Genomic DNA, 10182 nt, shown 5'->3' with positions numbered 1-10182 from the left:
GAGTCTTGAGTTTTCAAATGAATACAAATATTTATATTAAAAACCTTTTTGATATTATAAATTGTATTATTTGTGAGAACCTAACGCTTAAACGTTCGGCTATTGGGACATTTACTTTACTCCCCTTACGCAAATCACGGTTGCGATTCCATTTGAGCAAGTATTTCGAAAAATTACCAATAGAGAGAAGTTATTATTCGTAATCAAAATTATAATTTTATAAAAATATAAAAGTTTTATGTATCTTGATACTTGATGCTGTGAGAATATAAAGGAAAGAACGTAAAATATTATTATTATAGTTGTTTTAAAAAGATATCTTTTTTTAGAGAGAGAAGCTTTTTTTAAAAAAGGTACTTTATTTAGAAAGACTCAAACGCGAAATCCAAAACCAGGACACAAGATGTCTTATAAGACATCTTTATCTTATTTTTTAAGCTGCGGTTCACTTGATGCTACAAATGTTTCGAAGCATTTTAAATGGATCGCACCCTTAAACGCATTTAGACGTCTTTTAGATAATTCTCGCAAAGTGTCTTTAAAATGGTATCTATAAGGCTAGGTCCACTACCTTGCTTTAAGAAACTTTAAGTCATAAGTCGAAAGAGAAGAGGCTAGGTCCACAACCTTGCTTTAAGAGATCCTAAGCCGTAAGAAATTAACCACAGTCGATTATTTTTCCCATACTCAATTGTGATTGGTCAACTTCTTGCGGTTTTACGGCTTACGGCCTTTTAAAGCAAGGTTCTGGACCTAGCCTTAAGTAACAATAATTTCTGTTTTTAAACTGTTTTTGCGCAGTTTTTAGGCTTTAACCGTTAGACTTAAGTGAATTGAGCAAAACCCAATTCTTACGGTTCAAAAGCATTTTAAAACATTTTAAAAGCAAGTTCTGTGGTCGATATATCGTCACTTACAATTTAAAGCTTACGGCTTACGGCCTTTTAAAGCAAGGTTGTGGACCTAGCCTAATGAGATTTTAAGACATAGATAAGGCGTCATCTACAATATGCGAAGTAAGCTTGGTTTAAGAAGTAAGAGTAAGAAATTGACCAATCACAGTCGATTATTCTTCTCACATTCGACTGTGATTGGTCAATTTCTTACTCTTACTTCTTAAACCAAGTTTACTTCGCATATTGTAGACGACGCTTAAGACTTAAACCTTAAGCTGTAAGAAATTGATCAATCAGACAAATGTGAAAATAATCATAATTAATTATTCTCACATTTGTCTGTTTAGTCATTTTTTATGGTTTGAGCTTTACACCTTTAAGTTTTACACCTTAAATCTCATTGTAGACGTCGCTTAAGATATCTTATGTCCTGAATTTGAACTTTTTGTCCAAATTGTTTTCTGGGTTTATTTTGTATTAGAATTAAATACCAAATGTGCAATGTGCACTGGTATTTTTCTTGTTCTCCAGAAAAGAAGATTATTATCTTCTTTATGTGAAGGCAATAAAGGTAATGATTTGCCGATTTTCACATCGATCAGCGATACTGCCTGGTCTATCAACGCTAACGAATTGTTTTTTTTTACTGTCGCACTGTAAAAGTTCTTCCTCCTACTTCATTCTGTAACTTAATTTTCCGCCTTGCATTGATTTCATCATTACTATCATTAGCGTTTCGTCAGTGGCTACATACATATACGTCGTCCGTTGTTCAGCCGCCCTATTTTGCCGTCTATCACTGGCCGGAACGTTCAATAATATGTTTGCATAACACAACGAGCATATATATAGGAAACAAAGAAGGCGAAAAAGAAAAACAACGCTGCAAGGGGGGAAAGCCGATTATCATGCCATGTCACGTGGAGTACGCTTGCGAGACACGCGATAACGAGCAATTAAAGTATTTTCATTATTTCCTTAAATGGACCGTTGCAACGCATTGGGCGAAACAGAAATGCAAGATACACATTTTCATAAAATTCATCTTTGTGATTGTGCGCTTCTGATACTTCTAAATAACAAAGATAACTATGTTAATAATGAGGAAGATCTGAGATCACACACACAACACACACCGACACACACACACACACACACACACACACATCGTCCAAAAAATTGCGCCGCGGATGGTATACGTCAGTATATCAATCAGTATACCAGTCAAAACTAGTATACGAAATCTTTTGTTTGTTGCTTACAATTTCCAAGCATCTTTTCTTGCAAATAACATGATTCAGTATTAAAAAAAACTTTTTCTTCGCAATTATTGGATAATAACTCGATTAATTTGAAATTTCTTGATTGCGTATTTCTCAAATTGTTTACACCAAATTTGATTAAAACTGATCACCGTAAATACATTGTTACGATTTCTTAATTGCATTTATAACGCTTTAACGTGACGTTCGTAATTTGAAGCGGCAGCGCTTTTAACATACAATTCTGACCCCACGATCTCTCAAATTAAAATCGATCGAGGTCATCACTTGTGTGTGTGTGTGTGTGTTTCCCGATCTCGCTCGACGATTAAAGAATTCACTGTCGGTGAATTGATTATGTTTTATCGTGACGCAGTTAAGCAACTTCGACGATGTACGAGCACGAGATTTTTCTTTTTCGAGCGATAAAACAATGCGCGACGATCTCCCAATCCGGACGCATGTACGGATAAAAAGAACCGTCGTCGCTTTCCCTGACCTCTCTTAATTAATGTGCCCGTAAAGCGGCGATATCTGTCCGGAGAAATAACAAACCGACGACCAGGCCGCGGTTGATTATGTCTATCGTAGAAGTATTAAACCGCGTTATCGCCTGTCAGCGATTGCTCACTTGCGTCAGGAGGCGAGTGATCTTTCTTGGCACGGCCTGTTTTCACGCGAGCAATCGGAAATAAAGGAGGCAATGTCGTTGGCAAAATAACAGAATTTCGCGGGATAACGAGTGGTATTCAGGGAAGGACTGGTAAGTCCTGAAACATATAATAGGTGTAATAAGCTTTAAGCCGTGAGATATTGGCCAATCACAGTGGAATATGAAGAGAATGATCGAGACTGGTTGATTTCTTAAGACTTATTACACCTTTGTATTTCTTTGTATTTATACAAAACTAGACTTTACGTACTTTCGATTTAGCGGCTGATATTTACTACTCCTATCCTATTTCTTATTATCAGGGCAATTTCTCGCGTCGCGATACCGCTTCCGTTGAATTTATTATGACTCTTGAGCTCCCCGGCTGACAATTGCGCTTAGATAATTAAAAATTATCTAGATATAGATAAGATAAATCACACAAAAATGTATCTTAGATAAGATGAAGATGATTAATTTTACATTAATCTAGATAAAAGATGAAATTAAAAAAATTTTTATCTAGGTAGTTTTTAAGATAATTTTGTTTTTAACTAACTATTAGGCAGTAAAACGATTCATGCCCAATTTCTGCACCTCTAGATAATTTTATCCAAGAGATATCTCCCAGAATACAATGGAAATCTCCTGAATAAGATTATCCGCAACTTATCTAGAAATGAAGAAATTGGGCTTTAGGATACAAAAAATATATTTATATTTTCATTAATCTTCATTTTTTTCGAATAAAAGTTTTTTGAACATTTCGTCTAACAAATGGTTTCTACGTGGAATTAATATTGTCCACAAATAAAAAGGCGCTCCACTGGCAATGTGTCATATTTTAAAAAAATTTGTTTGACGTGTGGATACAAATTAAGAATATCTAATTCCTTAGATTTATCTTCTAAATATGAAAGTACTTTAATGTCGCTTTGAATTATGACTGATGTCATACTAATCCTAGTTTTATCTATATCATAAAAAAATTCTCATCTTACTACTACTAGAAGTTATATAGAAATTTTTTTACAATACTCTTCTACAATCTTAATTAATTTGAAAAAGATTTTACCTAAGATAAGATAAAGATAATCTATATTCTTAATAATCTAGATAAAGATAAGATAAAGTCATTTCTTCATCTATATAATTATTTAGATATAATTTTATCTAGATAACGGAAAACACTGCCAGCTGATATATATTTTAAACATATTACACAGCTAGAAGCTTTTAAAAATACATGTTTTCTATTTTTTTTAAAATATATAGCTTTTGTTGAAGTTCTTTTGCCTAAATCTTTATTGGAACAATGTAACCGATAATAATCAACTCGGTATAAATTATGAATAATTCTTAATTAATCGTTAATCAAGTTCGATACATATCAAATCCAATTAAAAGAAATAATGCGGGCTGGTTAAGAAGAATAACAAAATTAACAAGTTATAATTCAAAGCATTTATATCATATTAATATATTCTTTTATTTATTATAATTAGTATTAATTTATTATTATTATTATTAATGACAAAATAATAAATATATGTGTTGTATTTTTAAGTGCTCCACATGTAAAATAAGTAATGTCGTACATTACTTATTTTCACGGCATACAGCCATGTATGCCATGCATATATTGCATATACATGCATGTATTATTAATAATAATAATAATTATTATTATTATTAATAATACATGCATATATATGCAATATATGCATGGCATACATGGCTGTATGCCGTGAAAATAAGTAATGTACGACATTACTTATTTTACATGTGGAGCACTTAAAAATACAATTGTACTCACTGGCAGGTGAGATCTTTGCCAAGATTTTCCATTGTATTCTGACGCTGTCTGACACGACGATTGCATTGTACTCGCATGTTTGTAACTCAAATTAATCCTCTTGAAATAGCGACAGAAATGCGCATCACGAGTACGAATAATTGCGGAGAAACATTATTAGACGAGATATTCCCCGTCTCAGTCTCTTTCTCTCTTTACTTTCAGGTAGTAGCGGTTCACGTTGACGACGGCATCTTTGACTCGTACTACAACGGATGCTGCAATGGAACTTTCTGGCCTCTCTTCCATTCTATGCCGGATCGGGCGACCTTCATCGCGGAACACTGGCGCGCGTATTCCGCGGTCAACGAACAGTTCGCCGCGAAGACAGTATGATTCTACACTTGTAACGATTATTGATCGCGGTTTTTGCAATTTGAGAACCTCTCTTACTCCCATTTATTATCTCATTAATTTCCATCCTCAACGTCGTTAGATCTCGTAGTTCACTTTTAATTCAATATTTCCTTTTCGGTAAGATGCAAATGTAGTAATAATGTTATAATAATATTTACTGTCCTTACACTGCAAAAAGAAATTACAATAATTATGAGCTAAGTGCTATTATAAAGAAATACTATACTCAGTATCCTCGAAATATAATCGTAATAATTAAATAATTTATCAGCTCTCCCGAACGATTCTCTCTGACATAGGTTGGTGCATTGGAACAAATTCATAAGGAACAAGAGAACCAGCAGAACGGTACGCCATTGGTATGGGTCCACGATTATCACTTGATGTTGGCCGCTAATTGGATCAGACAAGCGGCCGAGGAGAAGAATCTCAGGCTTAAATTAGGTTTCTTCCTTCACATACCCTTTCCTCCATGGGATATCTTCAGGCTGTTTCCGTGGGCCGACGAAATCCTGCAGGGTATGCTGGGTAAGTGATATCGCGTAAATTATTTTGAATAACTTCTTTCGAACCAATTTCTAACATGTCTCTTTGTGGCGACGTTTAGGATGCGACATGGTGGGTTTCCACATTCAGGATTATTGCCTGAACTTCGTTGATTGCTGCCAGAGGTGTCTCGGTTGCAGAGTGGACCGTAAGAACCTGCTGGTTGAACACGGTGGTAGAACGGTGCGGGTAAGACCGCTGCCTATCGGTATACCATTCGATAGGTTCGTTTCGTTGTCAGAGACCGCAACAAAAGTCATGCAGTCGAATCAGAAGATCGTTCTCGGCGTCGATCGACTCGATTACACGAAGGGCCTGGTTCACAGATTAAAAGCCTTCGAGATGCTGTTGGAGAAACATCCGGAGCATCGCGAACAGGTCATTATCTAATACGCTTACTCGCGAGCTCTTGCTTCGTAAAGTAGTTGCCGATGCTATCAGAGCTGTTGAACAGTTATATTCAATCACGTGGCGTATGTTAGGTGACGATGCTTCAAATCGCAGTACCCTCACGCACGGACGTCCGCGAGTATCAGGATTTGAAGCTCGAGATGGATCAACTGATCGGCTGCATAAACGGTCGCTTCACGACGCCCAATTGGTCGCCCATACGTTACATTTACGGCTGCGTGAGTCAGGACGAGCTAGCGGCATTCTACAGGGATGCCGCTGTCGCTCTCGTCACGCCACTCCGGGACGGTATGAATTTAGTCGCCAAGGAATTCGTTGCCTGTCAAATCAATACACCACCGGGAGTGCTGATAGTGTCGCCTTTCGCTGGAGCCGGCGAAATGATGCATGAAGCTTTGATTTGCAATCCTTATGAGATCGATGAGGCCGCGGAGGTGATTCACAGGTACATGACTGTTTATTGAAACTCCGTTTCAATAATAAAACATAAGCAAATAATTGTTTGAAAATAAATTATATACTATTTGTCGAATCAAAGTTTTATTTTTCCATATTTTATACTCTAGTTTGATTAAGATGCACTTTGATGTTTACAACGAAGTAAAAGGAAATTTAAACATTGATTTTAACAGGGCGCTCACCATGCCCGAAGACGAACGGACATTAAGAATGAATCACTTACGTCGGCGTGAGAGGATATATGATGTTAATTACTGGATGAAGTCCTTCCTTCAGGTCATGGGATCTCTCGAGGAGCACGACTCCGTGGGCGCTACTACAATGCAGCCCGTGACTATGGATGATTTCGACGATTATTTGAACAAGTAGGTATCAGATCTGTTAAAAGATGTGCATGACTGGGCCCGACCAGCGCATGCGCATGAACGGGAGATATCCATAAGGTGATATACAAATATATACGTAAACAACGAGTATCGCGCGAGATTATTATTATCTCGAGCTAATTAGCGGTTCTCGTGTAAAAATAGCACTTGCAAGGAAAAAGGCTCATTGCATTGATGCCTTAATCGTTAAAGATAGTATTAATGTAAATCAGCTATGCTTCTAAGTACTTTTAAACCGAGCATGAGTTTGGGTACGTCGCAGCGTAACGATATGATGCGGCTATGCTTATGACGTCGTCGCCGATGGCAGTGACAACGATGAATTACGATGCACTTTGCTATGCAACATGTATTGATCCTAAATACCTTGATCCCTACGACTTATAAATGGGGTGATTGAGATGGGGTGGGAGACATTGAGAAATCAAGAAAACGCTTTTATAAAAGCCGGCGGGCCCGCGCGAGCGAATGTTACCTGACTCATGACGAAAGCCGGATAACGATCCAGTGACAACCACATGTCCCCTAGGTACATCGGAGATAATCATAAATTGGCGCTTTTGTTGGATTACGATGGTACGTTGGCACCCATCGCCACGCATCCCGACCTGGCGATCTTGCCGCTCGAGACGAAGAACGTCCTGCAAAGGTTGTCGAACATGTCAGATGTTTACATCGCGATTATATCAGGCAGAAACGTGATCAATGTGAAATCGATGGTCGGAATAGAGGGTATCACGTATGCCGGCAATCATGGACTGGAGATCCTGCATCCGGATGGCAGCAAGTTCGTCCATCCAATGCCTGCCGAATTAGAGGACAAGGTGGCCAGTTTGATGCAAACGCTTCAGGAACAGGTACACCAGACTACTATCGATCCTTGTAATACAAATATAGATATAAACGTGTTAGCGCTTGAAATATTTCTCATCGATGGAAGGTGATGGATGATACGAAATGACTATGAAATTGTTAACGTGATCCATTGTTAACGCTATCCATTTAATAAATATTAAATGAATTAAATATTTAATAATTACACGAAATCATTAAGAGATCGTGATCGTAAACACATATGTTTTATATTTATCCCTGTAAAATCAACACATTTACATGTCTTGTCTGCTTTGCTGATAGCTCTGCAGGGACGGTGCTTGGGTCGAAAATAAAGGTGCGCTTCTCACGTTCCACTATCGTGAAACTCCGATGGAGGGTCGTCCCAAGATGGTCGATCAGGCTAAACGACTCATCGAGGGTGCCGGATTCAAGGCTTGTACAGCTCATTGCGCCATCGAGGCGAAACCACCAGTCGAATGGAACAAAGGACGTGCTTCTATCTATATCCTGCGTACGGCGTTTGGTCTAGATTGGAGTGAGCGTATTAGAATTATATACGCTGGCGATGATGTCACAGACGAAGACGCGATGAAGGTATGAAATTGTATCGTTTTGCTGCTGGTCCGAACGATCTAGCTGATCAAGAATGACATTTTGCATTAGTATATCTTCATCATGGGAAATTTAAAATGTTTGTTTTTATCTAGGCGTTGAAAGGTATGGCGGCTACTTTCCGCGTGGCATCATCGCACATCATTCGCACGTCCGCGGAGAGACGTTTGCCCAGTACGGATTCGGTTCTGACGATGTTGAAGTGGGTCGAGAGGCATCTCAGCAGGCGCAAGCCCCGCAACAGCATCGATATCCCGGGCATCCCATCACGATTTCGGCGCGGCAGTGGTGGTATTACGATGGAGATGTCTTACACCCCGCCAAAAACACCTCTCGAATCATAGGTGATGCTCAAATGTTCCCTGTTAGCATATCAGGTATATGTGGCGTAATATATATCTATCATAGGATTATAATGTACTCGTAGCGTAAAGTTAGCCAACATAGACGAAGGAGCAAGAGATAACAAAGAAATCGTAAGCAGCTAAAAGCTGCAAAGAAGTTAACGAGGCCCACGCCTAAACTCCACGTTGAGTATAGGTGTTGAAGAGACTCGCGATCAGAAAGTCCAAAGAAACGAAATGATTCTTCTTTATTGAGAAGCGTAATAACTATATTATATTACCAATAGAGTTGCTAATGCGGATTTTAAGAAGTACGAAGAATCAAATCATTACGTTGACTCTCTAGCTTTTAATGTCGATGTATTTTTTGATACCGGTTAGACCTTAACCCGAAAAAAATATTGAACTCATGTACGAAGTACATTGCGATGTTTTCCATGCGACTGAAACTTCTATTTTGGCTCTATACAACAGAAAGATGTATATATTATATATCTATATTTTCGATGTACGTAATCTTACCGAATTTATAGTTGTATCATGTGAAACACGATACGTATATTTCTCCACGAAGATATAGCATTTAAATACTTAGTTTTTAGGTCCGTGTCGTTCAGTAAAAAGATAAACATTCGGCAGATAACAGTGAATCTCGTACTATCCCATACTATCTTTATTAGTTGCGTTTTACCTCGTTAATGATTTCTATCGGTAGCATAGCAATGACACTTCTTAGGATAATACTTATGAAGTACGTTTTTCTTTATAAATGTTTTAATTAATGTTTTTTTTCCTCTTTCTCCTTATTTTATCAATAACCAATTGTACACACATATTACAAATATTAAAAATAATAATCGTTAAATTTTTCGATAAATGTGACAGTATAAAGAATCTTTTATTGGATTCTATAATTTTTCTGAGAAAAATAAACGCAACGTGGGATAGGTACAAGTCATCTCTAATATTAAAACTTATAGGTTCCTTAATAGAGTAATTGGAATCATTCTCGTGCCTAAGAATAGAAATTTAATTCACACAATATTAGATTGTCTACTTATCAATTATACAGTTCCATAACAAGTTATCAAAAAATGGAGTGTCAATTTCTTTTTCGTGTCGTACAATTTACAGCAAAAATGATATCGTTATATAGTTACAATGAACCCTAACGCACTTTCAGGAATAAGAATTATGCACTCTGTTAATCTGTAGCGACCGCGCAAAATTATGGAAACGTATGATTTCGTGCGAGAAAACAAGAAAAAAAGCAAAATCTAAAAAAAATAAAAATAGATTTAAACTAGATTTTACACTTTTTGTAAGTAAAATAAGATATACGAAGTATACAATAAAAAAGAGGCGAGAGAAGATTGCTGGTATTTATACTGGTATAATTGCTTTGGTTGTGCGAGTAATGTTAAGTAAGAAACGGCTACATTAGGATCTATGCCTTCTGCTTAAAAAATATGTATCGTTACGCATTTCTCCGTGCTGCCGGATAATACTGACTGATACAAACTGATACTGACTGGTACAAACTGGCAACGCGTATCCGTCTCTTG

The 10182-nt window shown here is 37.2% G+C and overlaps 1 protein-coding gene across 2 annotated transcripts in view; it reads left to right on the top strand.

Annotated features, from left to right (window-relative positions):
• The window catches only part of Tps1 (Trehalose-6-phosphate synthase 1), a 29874-nt gene extending 20435 nt beyond the window's left edge, over window positions 1–9439 (top strand). Inside the window, exons 4-12 of one of the 2 annotated variants that reach the window (XM_018451524.1) lie at window positions 4831–4995; window positions 5322–5550; window positions 5630–5946; window positions 6051–6424; window positions 6612–6803; window positions 7354–7681; window positions 7962–8255; window positions 8369–8617; window positions 8701–9439. In XM_018451524.1, coding sequence (XP_018307026.1) covers window positions 4831–4995; window positions 5322–5550; window positions 5630–5946; window positions 6051–6424; window positions 6612–6803; window positions 7354–7681; window positions 7962–8255; window positions 8369–8617 — 2148 coding nt within the window. In that variant the 3' untranslated portion in view covers window positions 8701–9439. Of the gene's footprint in view, window positions 1–4830; window positions 4996–5321; window positions 5551–5629; window positions 5947–6050; window positions 6425–6611; window positions 6804–7353; window positions 7682–7961; window positions 8256–8368 lie in introns of both variants that reach the window. The other variant, XM_018451525.1, reaches the window with a different exon arrangement.
• Window positions 9440–10182: the final 743 nt, after the last annotated feature.

Source organism: Mycetomoellerius zeteki, unplaced genomic scaffold, assembly GCF_001594055.1.
Source record: "Mycetomoellerius zeteki isolate Tzet28-1 unplaced genomic scaffold, Tzet1.0 scaffold311, whole genome shotgun sequence".
Lineage (NCBI taxonomy): Eukaryota > Metazoa > Arthropoda > Insecta > Hymenoptera > Formicidae > Mycetomoellerius > Mycetomoellerius zeteki.
Note: the sequence above shows the minus strand (reverse complement) of the source record. Positions and strands in the feature narration are given on the sequence as shown.